The sequence below is a fragment of the Gadus chalcogrammus genome, chromosome 14, assembly GCF_026213295.1.
Source record: "Gadus chalcogrammus isolate NIFS_2021 chromosome 14, NIFS_Gcha_1.0, whole genome shotgun sequence".
Lineage (NCBI taxonomy): Eukaryota > Metazoa > Chordata > Actinopteri > Gadiformes > Gadidae > Gadus > Gadus chalcogrammus.
Window position 1 is genome coordinate 16,849,850 of NC_079425.1, and position 13,785 is coordinate 16,863,634.

The window sequence follows — 13,785 nt, forward strand, 5'->3', positions numbered from 1 at the left end:
GAGGTATGGTGAGCTTGGTCGGTATGTTAATATGGCATTTGTATGCTTTAAAAACTGGTTTACCTGAAGTTAACATAACAAAACAATCACCATCCACGTTTCTAAAGCATACTGTATTGAAGCCCACCGTCGAAACTGACATTTACGAAATGACATGTGGACCACTTTAAGGCCTAGCCTGCATTGTAGAGAGGACGCGGTTCAGAAGGGAGAACTTCAAACAAAAGTTTTTTGTTGTTTTTTCAGATAGTCTTTTATACACATACAGCTGAGCCTTTTGGATGCAATGTTAGAGCTGTTTAAACGTGTTTTAGAGCCGTTTACATATGCATGTATTTCACTTTAAAATGTATATCTCTGTCTTTCAGCTTATTGCTATGAAATTCACACCATATAGTCCCAGTCACCTGGTACATGTGTGCCGAGTTTGCAGCTTTAACCACTTCCGGCACCAAATCTTTTGGAGTCTAAAAGTTGTTCATCATGAAGAAGGGTGCATGGATAAGAAGTTTCATGCATATTGCACTTTCCTACTGGAAATGACAGCCTGTTGAGTATGTAATTAGTAATTATCCCCAGAGTGAACACGAAACATGGGAAAGCAGGATTTAGTTACTATGCAACAAATAGCTGGAATAAACTCCCTGAGGATTTAAGACTTGCCCCAACTCTGAGCCCCTTTAAAACAAGACTGAAGACTTTTATGTTTGCTTTAGCTTTCTGCTAAATCTTAAATACATTGCACTTTCTAAAAAGCTTTTTTAACTTTGCCTTTATTTTCTATATTTTTTTGCCTTTTTAACTTTCTATTTTACTCATTTCTTTGCATATGTTTTCTTTTACTATCTATTATTTTATTTCATTGTATGACAATGTTTATATGTGAAGCACTTTGAGTCTGCCTTGTGTATGAAAAGTGCTATATAAATAAAGTTGCCTTGCCTTGCCTATGTTGCACGTCAAAGGCTTGTTATAACGCCACCTATAGTTCATTCTGGCCCACCAATTTTATCACGGGTTCTACAAGGCAATTTTAATAACTTTTGACCATGTCGTTTTTGAGATATGGCAGATTTTGTCAGGAAAAAATTATAAATACTAACGATTACAATAGGGTTCCAACGGATTTCGTAGGACGCCTTATAATAGTAATGATTACAATAGGGTTCTGACGTTTTTCGTAGGACCCCTACTTAAAATCCAAGTGTTGTGGATTGTCTGATACCCTATAAACAAAGAATGACTTTCTTTCTATCCATCTTGAAAAACATGAGCCAGCGACCCTCTCCATCGGCTCGTCAGGTGTGTACGATTCACCCACCGTCGCCCATCAGCAGACCAGTGTCTCCGTACTCCCCGTCCATGGAGTCTCCCCCGCAGATCAGCTTTTCCCTGGAAGACTTCTTGTCGCTATACTTGGTCTTTCCCCAGAAGCGCATCTTGCCACGCACCCTGCCAAAAGAACATGGGAGTGAATGGTCCAGCCTTTAAAACCAAGGAAAAGCGGCCCAATGTATTTACCTCTGAAGTGATGCGCTCACTCACCTTCCATCCTGGGCGTTCTTGCGCAGTGTTTCCGCTTTCGGCAGATCTTCAGAAGACATGGCCTTTTGCATGCTCTTCTGCGTCTCGGAGCCCATTTGCTAAAACATAGATTGGGATAAGTTCTTTAAAACCAAATAAAGTCCAATAGGATACTCTTTATGAGGAATTATTTTGGGTGGCTCCGTCTATAGATCTTCCCGCCAGTAGATGCCGCCACCACACCACCGAGGAAACACTGATGAATTCCCCTTAGAAAGCATAGGAAATTGTAATACAATCAATGTACCACACTAACACAAACAAGCAAGTACTGTTGAGATTGTTTATAAAGTACTTCAATAGAATACTACAATCAATAAAACCACCAAGAGACATTGATTTGTTTTTCTGTTCTGCAATAGAAAAGGTAAGGAGAAGCGGGATGGACCGGTTCAGAGGTTCGCTTGTTGGTGAGTGGTAAGAAGGGCTAAGAAATCCGTAACGGACATGCACGATCGGCTCAGAGAGCAAAGGAACACCACCAGAGGAAACACTAAAGGAGGCAGAAGGAAAATATTTTCTACAACTGTAAAAGGGAGAAGTCATTAAAAGGGATTAAATGGTTAATGTTAGCAAAGCATGAATGAATTAGGCAAAACATATCTTTCGTGATGTCTAGGAAATGTGTGGATGCAGATATATAGCAAGGTAACTGTCTAGGAATTGTGTGGATGCAGATATATAGCAAGGTATTATGCCGTGCTTAAACAGCCAAATGTTTTTGAATGTACAGTATATTCCATGCATTCATTTTAGTCTTTCATACCAGTGAAGTCACATTGTATTTGTGTAGGAATGAGTAAGTGTGGATCCTGCCTGTCGATCTATGCATTTAGATATTTATGTGCGTGGAAAAACCTTTGAGGAATAGTAAAAGCATGGTGTCGGATCAGTCACCACTGTGGTTAAAACGAGCACATTCTGCTGTGAGGGGTTAGCTGCTGAAAGAAGACTACATGTGACAACAAAGAAAAGGGTTAAAGGGAGCCATTGGTGCTGGCGATTACCATCTCCGAGTCACTAAAACACTCTCCTAGGTCAGCGTCGGGGACGCTGCGATTGGAGAGGGGGAGGGTGAAATGGCGGGGGGGGGCGGGGGTGTCGTCGTCCTCAGACTCCCCCGCCACGGAGAGAATGGGGACGCGGTTGAGGAAGTCGGAGCGGGTCCGAGCCATGCGGGCTTTCTTTTTGTTGCCCGCTCTGCCGACCTGAGGTTTACCCAAAGCGATAACACACACACACACACAGTGAGTGAAATGGAACCAACAAATCATTAGGATCTTCAAACACTTGTCTTTGACCTGCCGTGTTTTGGGGGGAGGTTTTGTTAGTCATTTCCATCTCTCACACACACACACTTCAAGAATTCAAACTGCAGCATCTTATTTTTATATATATTTCATCTCATTGATAGTGAGAGCAGCAAGAAAGGAAACAAACCATGCTTACCTCACGCACTTGTGGTCCTTTCGAGGCCTTGGGAACTGACTCTCTAGGGTTGGCCACAGGTTTGTCCTGTTCGTCAAATCTGAGATGCATCGAGAGAAGAACACGTTGAAAAGTGTATCTAAATAACCCCTCCTCCTAAATAATAATTTCCTTCCGTATAGGACATAGGACTTTGCTGCGACAACATCTGGAAGAAATATAACATCCTTGTTTTGACCCCGCAACCACACACGAGGAGTGAGTCTGAGTACTCACTTGGCAAACACAACCTTGTCCTTAGGAGAGAAGAAGATGTTCCCAGACTTGTCAGCCGTGTGAACTGTACTTCCCTGGTGCCCACCAGGCGTCTTCTTTGGGGTAAGTCTCGGTGAGGTTCTTCTTCCATCACTAGATTCTAATGTGAGTTTGGGCACCCAGCCATCGGCGATAGGCCTGCTTGCTCCAAGCGTTTCTCTCGGGACAGAGGAGGAAAGCGGAATAGAGCCGGGCTGAGGGGCACTGGGCTGGGACTCTGCCCGAGGAAATGAGAGCTCTTCAGGGGCCCGGAGCTCAGACATTGTCCTGGTGTGAGGAGCCGGTGCTTGTGTTCTCTCAAACACCAGCGAGTCGGGCCTGGGGGCCTTGCTGGATGTGGCGGCTCGGGAACCTTTGTGTCCTGCACCGGCCCCCGCCTGGCGACTCTGCTGTATCCTGTGCAAGGCCTCGCCCCGCTGCTTCTCGAACATGTCCTTCTCGTTCCGGGCGAAGAGGAGACGCTGCCTCTCGAGCGCCTCCTTCTGCTGCCGGATCTGCTCCATCATCTGCCTCTCGCTCTGCTGCTGCTGGCTGCGCTGCCTCTCCTCCTTCTCCTCGTTCAGCCGCTCCAGTCTCTCCAGGACGGCCAGGTTGGCGGGCGGGACCGGGGCTGGGGCCGGGACGGCATCGTAGGGCGCGGCCAGGCAACCCGGTGGCTGGTTGGGCAGCTCCGCCCGGGGGTGGCCCGCGGCGCCCGGCTCCTCCCTCAGAGGGGTGGCCTTGTGCATGCTGATGACCACCACCACCGGCCGGCGCCCCGGCTCCCTCCTGTCCTTCAGGGCTTTGGAGATCACGGTGGTGGAGGTGACCGTGGCGGAGGTGATGGTGGTAGCAGCGGCGGAGGTGGTGGTGGTGGCTGGGGTTGTGGGAGCGGCGACAGCGACCTCGAAACGCTGTGGAGGGCTCTTGGCAGGAGGAGGGCCGGAGACCGTGTGGCTGTCGCGGGTCGGGACGTAAAAGGTCGGGAGGTAGTTCTCGATTCTGGGCGGAAGTGTGGGTGACTGAGGTAGCCTGTCGTCGGGGTCGGGTCGTTCACGGATGAGCGGAGAGCCTGTGGCTGACCTCGAGGAAGGGAGCTCCGCGGGGCGATCCGGCAGCTCTGGAGAGCCGGCCTCGTCGAGGTCGAGCTCTTCTAGCGTCGCCCTGGGCGGCCCTTCTTCAAGGCTTAGGAGCTCGAAGCTGAACCTGGAGCTCTGGCTGTCAGGGGTGCCCTGGGGGGAGCGCAGGGGCGGGGTGGACGCGTGCAGCAGCTCTGCCGACCAGCGCCTCTCCTCAGAGGGCGACGACGCCCCGCCACTGGTCGCGCGGACCTTCAGGAGCTCCAGGCTGAACTTGGCCTGCTCCAGCTCCCGCATGCGCCGGCTCTCCCGTTTGGCCCTGGTGGTCTTCTGGCTGAGTTCATCTAACGTTCTGGCCCTGTCTCGAATCACCACGGTGACCGGTGCTTCAGGATGCTCTTGGAGCAAAGGGTCGCTTGAGCTCATCCCGGGACAGTCTTCTGCTCCTCCTGCTCTCAACCTCGGCTGGTCCTGCTGGGTATCCAGGCCGGGGACCCTCTGGGTGCTCCTCCCCCGCCCCTCGTAGGAGGGGTCCCCCCAGAGGCTCAGGTCCTGGCCCACGGGCCTCTCTTCTTGCCGTTCCTCTTCCTCTGGAGAATGGCTCTTCTGACCGTTCTGCAGCTGGACCAGCTCCTGCTTCTCCTTCAGTCTCTGCTTTTTCAGCTCCCTGAAGCTGACGGTGAAAGAGCCACAGGTCACTTACCTAACAATCAGCATTTGCTTTTTTTTAAATAATAGCTTTGTAGGGGTTGACACATGTAAAAGGTGTGCTGTGAAGTTTGTGTCCCCATATGAGAATCCCTTTTGAAAGAATTTGTTTCAGGAGCAGCTCAAAAGTTGATGAGCCAAGTCACGGTGCTTTCGTAATAATATGATCTTAAGGCTGTACTGATCTGCAGGCTCACAGCACGGCCGCTAATACATAAACTACACTGAATGAACTCTTTTCAACAAACGTTAATCTGGTTTGGAGAAATTATCCATCGCTAGGAATTTCGGGGACCATACTAAGAGGAATTTAGTCATAATGGAGAGAAATCTGAGCTATTGTAGAAGCTGAACCCACATAAATTACTTGTGCCTCATGTTAAACAATTATTTTTGGAGGTAATGAGTAGGGAATACTTTTTTAACCTGGCTAGAAAAGCCATACTGTCGAAGAACTAGTAGAGTTACAGTATGAATGGAATGCGTGAATGGGATTTACATAGGAAGGAGTAAGCCTCACCTCTGTCTGGCTAGGTAGCCTCTGCTGACTGCCTGCAGTCGCACCACTGTAGCGTACAGACTCAGATAGCCTTCTCTGGCTCTATGGCAGCGCCACGCTGTTTGAATCACCAGTGCCGCGTCAACACGGCGATAGGTCCACAACCTCCACGCTTTCTGCAATACCAGAGCGGCTTCCCTCCAAAGCCCTAACCTCCGGCGGGCCTCGTACCCCCGCCAGTGTTTCTGGAGGCACACGGCCGCCTCTTGTTGGATGGCAAGCTCAAAGCCCTCTTCATTATCCTCGATATCTCTCGGCCGGTATGCACGCCACCATCGCTTTGAAAAGACAAAAGCAAAAACACTGCATTTTATTTACATAAACGCTGTATTTTATCTACTTAACAGTGAAATAGGTGATTAAATGACTATCATCCATTTTGACCGTTTTTTAGATCCCGTAAAGATCACATTTGTTCAATAAAGGACTTTCCATTAAACTGTTAATAGGATTAGTATTAGCGTTCTAACAATGCTAGGCATTTCCTGTTACCATGTTATCAGTGCACATGTAAAACCCATGAACCGTTCCCCGAGGAGGGGGACAATGATCAGGGGCAGGGTACCTGTATGCACACGGACGCCTCCCTGGTCCTGAGGAAGGAGGCGCGCTCCAGCCGGGCCCTGAAGCGCCGCTGCAGCGCCACCACCAGGCTCAGGACCCGGCCGTGGAGAGAGGCCTGCAGGCTCCGACGCCCCGCCTCCCGCAGGAACACCTGGACACACACACACACACACACACACACACACACACACACACACACACACACACACACACACACACACACACACACACACACACACACACACACACACACACACACACACACACACACACACACACACACACACAGGTCAGCAGAGCCAGGCACACACACACGCCCGTGCGTTAGCAGAGGACACACAAACGCAGACATTAGCAGAGCCTGCCGCACGCACGCACACACACACACACACTATAACAGAGCTTAGTCACACACTTGGATGAAACACACACACACACACATTCTTGTGAATCACAGGGCATCCATCCGTGCCAACCACGCAAATACCAGAAAAACTAACTAATAATACTAATACTACAAAAATAAACGTGTCTGGATACACGGCATGTTTGTTTAATTAGAGAAAGGATAAAAACTGAAGCATCTCAGTTGTCCAGACAGTTACTAGCCCTTTTATCCGTGTCCTCATTACATAATTGTTTTCAGCCTAGGGCTAGGAGTCTAGGACCTAGAAATTATATTTAGACTGCATCGTTTTTAATGCTATATTAAAACTGAGCACCTGTATCATGTAATCTAGCTTCTTAATGGAATGTGCCCTCCACATCTATTGCTTTTATTGTTACTATTCTTCAATGAAAATATTGGTAATACTCTCCATTATGGTTTCATAATTTGAGTGTAATTACACACATAATAGGCACCGATACAACCGGTAACAGCATATACTTAACATGCAATAACATTATGGAAAAGCCCCACCCTAGCCATACCCTAGTGTGGAACTCACTTTTTTTCATATTTAACCCGTAACCCCTAATCCTAAACGTACATGTTGTTCCATATTGTTTTTACATATCAAGTAAGGGCTGTTCAATTTTTTACATTGCTGATTACAGAATACTTGCGTAGTTACACCTTAACATAATTAACTTAATTAACACTGCAATGGGAAGTATCACAAAGTGATGTCATAAATACTTTTTTTATACTACATCTATTCATAAAAATATGCTCCATGCTTATCCACCAATAAAATATGGTTGCATTACCATCTGCTAACCATAAATCACTAGATAAGAGGATGGATATGGAAGGTGAAAGCGGAGAACAGTGTAAATACCATCGTCCTGCCAACTTGGAAGCCATCTGGCGCCAGGTCCACCTGGCCCAGAAACCTCTGGATGTCTTCTTTTGAAGCCCTGGTGCCTTCTGGGAGCAACACACGGAAGTGGCGGACAAAATCCTGACAAAGAGAAACAGCAGAAAAGATTCATGAGAAATAGGACAGGGATATATCTTTCACCATAATGGTTTGTAACAGAGCCAGATGCGTCTCAGATGTCTCTGCTTTTGTGCAGAGAAACAACTGTTGGCCTTTGAGGAAGCTCTGATGTTTATAGACTGAACCACCAAGGTATAAAACCTGAAGCAATAAATCAGTATTACAGGCCTAATAGATGGGATAAGTATCTTGACCATCAGAAGAAACTGGGGCTGGTTCACATGAACCTTTATACAACCGATACCCAAGGACTGAAATGACCAAGGTTGTCCTAACACACATGGTTTCACGTGAAGCCCATGTTTGTCCATGTTAGCAGGGATTCAATCTCATCAAGTCCTAAAACAAGCTCAACTCCCAACATTTAAACTAAGGCCCATTGTCCCGACGCCAATCTGCTCCCCCGCTCCGCCTTCAGGGGGTTGGCTGGCAAAACAGTGTTTATGCTATTGCTGGGATGGGGAGTGTTGGAGTGACCCCTAGACAATGCTGAGGCTCTGTTCTGAAGACCCGAGATGGGGGACCACCGCTGGGTCTTACAGTGATACATGCTGGAAGTATTTCTAATAAGCGCTGACCACAGTGCTAATATGTTCCGGGAGATTCCAGAACGCCGGACAATATCACAAGCTCCAAGTTGGCTCAGCTACTAAAACCTGGCTGTGGTTTGACCAAAAACGTCATAGATACACTTTTTTCTTGGGAAATACTTTGCAAAACACAGCTTATTGAAACATTTTAATGGCTTCGATTTCAAAGAAAGTTCACAATACGACACACTTCAGAAACCTTATATATATTAATCGTAGTTATGAAAGCTGCCATTTGGGTAAGCCAAATAATGCACCCTCCTCTGTGACCAGGACTCTGTGACCAGGCACAAGCTGAGCAACCACCATTATGTGAAAAAATGCGGGGGAAAAGTGTGATTCAAACTATGGGAATTGGTGGTAATACAACAGTGACTTGGCTGACTCAAACTAATTAGATTGGGGGTGCCGCTGCGCACATAACCACACACACACACACACGACAATTTGCCAATAAACTGTGCTGATGTAAACCAGTGTTGACACCACACCCTCACAATGTCTTAGAGGCCTCGTATTTCATTTCTCTCACAATTTTTTCTTTGTTATGCCCTCATTGTTTTGATTTGTTTCGTTTTTTCTTTCTATTTCTTAAAAAAGGTGCTGCACGTAAGGTTTGGGATTTAAAAATAGATCAGAAATGAGCATGATTTTGAAGCAAAACAAACAAAAATGGTATTCCTCCGAAGTGGTGAGAACAATCAAAAGTTTGTCAATGTGACACATCCAAAACATCGGGGTTTAGCCACAGTATACAAGTCTACAGTCATATGATGTCTTCTTAATTGTCTGTTTACATTCAGGCTGTTCAGACTTTGGCACCATTATTTAAAGAACTATAAAAATGAGTCAACCGGAGTGTGTGTGGTTTATATGCATGGCTGAGGTTCTTACCTTGAAGCTGTACTTGATGTTGTATCCAGACTGCCGTATGCGTACGGTCTCCAGCATGCCAGTGTAGCGCAGCTGCCTCAGGACCAAGTCGTCGTTGAAGCGCAAAGGCAGCTGGGGAAAATCGTAACCAGAAGAGGAGAGCTTTTGAAGACCAGGGAATGCGGATTGATCAGGGGGCTAAATAAACCAATTAAAAGTTTGACTAATAAAGTCACAAACTGGTCTTCCATATATTTGTACCTTCTCAGCGTTGGAGCGGATACACTTGACAAAGTAGGGCTCGGAGTGGCCCAGGGTTTCCATTAGCTTGTTGAGGGAAGCCTAGAGAGCCCAACACATACGCAATATATCAGAGACAACAATAATATGCCCATCTCTAAGGATATGATTTAAGATTCAAGATTCACAACGAGGTCTGGATTACCTCAACTTCTATTCCATCACTTTTAGTTAGATCTAGATGAGAGACCCTAACCCAAATACGCTCCTATTGGTTAAGTCCGTTAGCAGGAACAAAAAGCAGATGAAGGGAATTTGAAGCGTTTGAAGCGTTTCCTTTAAAGCTGCACAATGGTCGTTTTCCAATTGGCAACCTCTAGGGGCTGACGTTGCAGCTATAGTTAGATACATACATTTTCTGATTAACTGGTGACCCCCTACCTACATTGGTGGAGGGGGTAGTGGGCCACACTAAAAAGATTTATATGGAACAATTCCCTTGACGGATTTATTTATGGATGGGCGCGTTATATTCTTGAGGAACTTTCTAGACAAGATATTTCTTTACGTCATAAGTTAAAGATTTAAGGGCAGATTTAACATGCCAGCATATTTAGAGAATAGCGATTATTTTAAGGTATTCTTAGGAGTGGGAGGTTAACCAGTTGGGCTTTTTTTGGCACGCACAGCAATACAACACTATAATCGGAGAAGAACCTGGCTGATGCGCTGTGCCCGCTCAAAAGAAACAGCTCATGCTGTTAAGTGATATTTTTGTATAAATAAAGTTTTGAAGTGCATGAAGCACATTGCTGGTGAACATGGAGGGCTGCAGTGTGATAATCCCCAGGCCCCAGGCTCATTCAATTAACTTATAATTATCTTAGGCCAATAAATGTAAGTTGTGTCTTTCTGTGTGCATGGTTTCATTTTTGTGTGTTTGCGTGTATCAGCATGTATTTGTGTGTACATGCATGTGTGTGTGGATCGGCATGTTTGTGTGTGTGTGTGTGTGTGTACGTGTGTGTGTGTGGATCAGCATATGTGTCTCTGTGTGTGTGTGTGCATGGGTGTGTATATGAGCACGTGTGCGTGTCGGAATGCTGCATCCAACCTGGAACTGCGCGCTAATGCTGGGCGGCTTCTTCTTCTTGTGCAGGTGGAGCAGGGACTTGGTGATGCGGTCGTGTAGCGTCAGCTTGCTCAGGTACTTGAGGGACTTGACGTCCAACAAGTGCTGCAGGAGAGGACACGGTCGCCTCAGCAACATGGCTAGCAACAGGACTGGCAGTGTGCAAGTCCCAGAAAACACTCTAGCAGGGTGGGGTAGGGGGGGTGTAGTGTGGGAATTACCTTTGGGAGGAGAGGCTTGGGTTTGTAGTTTTTGTTCCTCCTATTGAAACGCAATGGAAGCATGCAACAAGAAAGGAAGGGTTAGTATTGCCAATGAAATTCTCTCCACATGGCACCAGAAAAATAGAATAGCATTAACCAAATGCTGAGACTTTTCCCCAAGACATAGAAATAAATACTAAAAATACTATTATTATATTCTCATGTTATGAAGTAACAGAGCACATTTGACATCATATGAAAGCCCTTCTCTGGATCAGAGAGTCTGGGGTTGAGGGAGGTGAGGTGTGAGTAAAGTGACTGACATGAGGATGCCCTGAGCTCTCTCCAGCAGCTTGCTGCTGGTGGAGTTGATGAAGATGCCGTCCCCTTCCGTGGTGGAGATGCCGGACGATAGGCGACTCTGCTGGCCCACACGCCCGTTCAAGCCAGGAATAGGAGAACCCCTGTGGTACACACGCACACACAGGATGTAACAGATTTACCTAGTTTCCTACGATTCAAGCCCTAAAACATTCTGGAAGAAATTGCCTTTCTTGAAGATGAGGATTCTTTGAAGATTTCCATTTAGTTTTCTTTTGCAGCACTTTTGGCAGTAAGTGTTATTTCTTCCAGCGATACAACTCATGTCATCACTGACGCCCAGTTCATTACATTCATAATTCTATATGCACGCAAATGTTAGGGCTTTCGTCTGTGGGCCAGAGGCTCATTCACCATTGTGATAACTGATTCGGTGATAGACAGGGACTTAACAGACATTTACAGGAACATCTTTGAGATTGACATGTGAACCAAATGTGTGTGATAAAACAATGTTGTTTATCCACATTGAGCCACAATTTCAACGAGACATAATCCTGTTCAACTCCACGTCACACCACCGGCCATAACCAACATTGCGGACTCTTAACATTGTTGCAATCATTTCTTCAATGTAACATTGTACTGTATCTGCTGGGTTGATTTTTTTCTATGGTCAGAAGTTCATGTAAAGCCTCAAGCCTCAAGGTGAAAACCAACCCAGTGGACCTGAAAGCAAACACTGGTCTTCTTTCTACATAGTGGTCAGGGCTGAGTGGTGAGGCCGGTCAGGCACTAGCTACAACCACTTGGTTTGTAAAGTCCTGGAGCGACGGGATGGGAGAGAGGAGGGGAGCGGGGAGGGCAGGAAGAGAGATGAGAGCTGAGAAGAAAGGATTTGATGAAAGGAGAAGAGATGAGAAGAAAATCCGCTGGATCAGGCCCTTCCTCACGAGGGAAGCAGCTCAGCTCCTGGTCCAAGCACTCGTCATCTCCCACCTCGACTCCTGTAACTCGCTCCAGGCTGGACTCCCTGCCTGCGCAATTAAACCTCTGCAGCGTATCCAGAACGCTGCAGCGCGCCTTGTATTTAACCAACCTCAATTCCATCACCTAGACTCTACATAGCCGAGGAGGCTATGCACAGAGGTCTTAAGTCCCTCCCCTCCTACTGGTTGTATGTTGTACGTCCTGGCACTTAATGTACGCAGTTATTGTGTGTCGTATTTTTTTAGTTATAGTGCTTAGTTATGTTGCATCTTATCATAGCTATCTAAGTTGAACACGGGGAATGGTTTAACCTAGCGATTGTTAGTGCTTTGTTCTTGGTTCTATGAACATCCTTTTTGTACCGACAGATATATATTGTGTCACTTTCTTATGACAAATGTACTTGTACATGTAAGTCGCTTTGGATAAAAGTGTCTGCTAAGTGCCCTAAATGTAAATGTAAATGTAAGAAAATAACAGTGAAGAGAGAAAGAGGGAAAAGGTAGAGGACAAAATGGTAATATAAAACAGAGTAAACTGAACCAGAGAATGAGCATTACAAAAACTAGGTTAACTAAAACGAACAAATATTCTGTGGCGGAAAAAATGCATGTTGTGCAACTAGATGAAACCAAACACTGAGCTCTTGTGGCTATTAGAAATAAGGAAATGGCTACAACAGCAACCATCCGTCATGAATTGGGTCAGAGCAGAGGAGTTTATTTTGACTTCTACAATTTACAGGAATCCACCCTGCTGTTGCCAGCCCACACACAGAGTTACTTTAAGGTCAGAAGTAAAATAAACTGTCGGAACCGAATCAATTGGGAATGCCTCTGGGCGTTCTGGATAGAGAGAGACAGCAACAGGAGATTGAGCGGGAACTTGTATTTAACGTCTCTCAAAAATGGCACGACACAAAAACCCATTGGTCCAAATTTGAGTAGTCAATTCCAATGTGGATTTGATCATTGTGATTCAATTATGACAAAAGTACTTTAACAGATAACATTGTCCAATGCTGTGCACAGAGCCCATCACCATGTCAACTTATAAAGTATCTACAGTAACCAGAATCCATTCTGATCCTTGTGGATTGCATTTGCCACCCAAAAGAGGCTCAGATGGAAACGAGTGATCCAGCTCAGGGTAAGATTGTTTGAGCTCTATCCCTCACGCTCCCTCCTCTACCCTCTATACCTGCCACCTACCATAACGTTACCCTCCAGTGTCTAGTCTCCATCTCCAACTCTATCCTATACCTCAAACACTATTCTCCGTCCTCAAGTGGCGTAACACCATGCACTATAGTGGACAATAAGCTCAGCTACAACCATCACACCATTGATGCTCACAAACGCTGCCAACAGACACATCAGGAAACTTAAACACAAGTCTGTGCAACCACACCCCCTTCTCCTCCTTTATTACAGCATTGTTGAACTAATGCATCTGTATGCATTAATCTGCTTTTACAACATATTCACAGTAGTACATCGATACAGGCTTTTAAAAATCCCTCACAAGAATCACCATTCCCAACCTATCGGACCGCATAACCTCCGCCCTGACCCGTTAAGAACACATCATCTCACATGACCCAGAGCGCCCGCTCCACCAGCCCTGCAACCTCCCAATCCCCGCAGATGCCGAAGGGTCCGTCTTAGCAAAAGCATGGTCCCATCTCGCTCCGTCCTCCACCCTACCCTCTCTATCCTCGTTCCTCTAACCTGGCCCTTGAAGAGGGCCCTGGGAAGTTTCCAGAACGCCAGCCT

The 13,785-nt window shown here is 46.3% G+C and overlaps 1 protein-coding gene across 5 annotated transcripts in view; it reads right to left on the reverse strand.

Moving 5' to 3' along the window:
• Window positions 1-14: 14 nt before the first annotated feature.
• Window positions 15-13,785, reverse strand: part of LOC130403871 (unconventional myosin-IXAa-like) — a 72,216-nt gene continuing 58,445 nt past the window's right edge. For 4 of the 5 annotated variants that reach the window (XM_056608387.1, XM_056608388.1, XM_056608385.1 and 1 more), the window contains 13 exons: window positions 11,023-11,163; window positions 10,718-10,757; window positions 10,479-10,601; window positions 9,386-9,466; window positions 9,146-9,256; window positions 7,500-7,622; window positions 6,218-6,367; window positions 5,614-5,930; window positions 3,289-5,058; window positions 3,034-3,112; window positions 2,592-2,792; window positions 1,546-1,643; window positions 15-1,452 (listed from right to left, as the gene is read on the reverse strand). In XM_056608387.1, the coding sequence (XP_056464362.1) occupies window positions 1,314-1,452; window positions 1,546-1,643; window positions 2,592-2,792; window positions 3,034-3,112; window positions 3,289-5,058; window positions 5,614-5,930; window positions 6,218-6,367; window positions 7,500-7,622; window positions 9,146-9,256; window positions 9,386-9,466; window positions 10,479-10,601; window positions 10,718-10,757; window positions 11,023-11,163 (3,373 nt within the window). In that variant the 3' untranslated portion in view covers window positions 15-1,313. The remainder of the gene's footprint in view (window positions 1,453-1,545; window positions 1,644-2,591; window positions 2,793-3,033; window positions 3,113-3,288; window positions 5,059-5,613; window positions 5,931-6,217; window positions 6,368-7,499; window positions 7,623-9,145; window positions 9,257-9,385; window positions 9,467-10,478; window positions 10,602-10,717; window positions 10,758-11,022; window positions 11,164-13,785) is intronic. The other variant, XM_056608389.1, reaches the window with a different exon arrangement.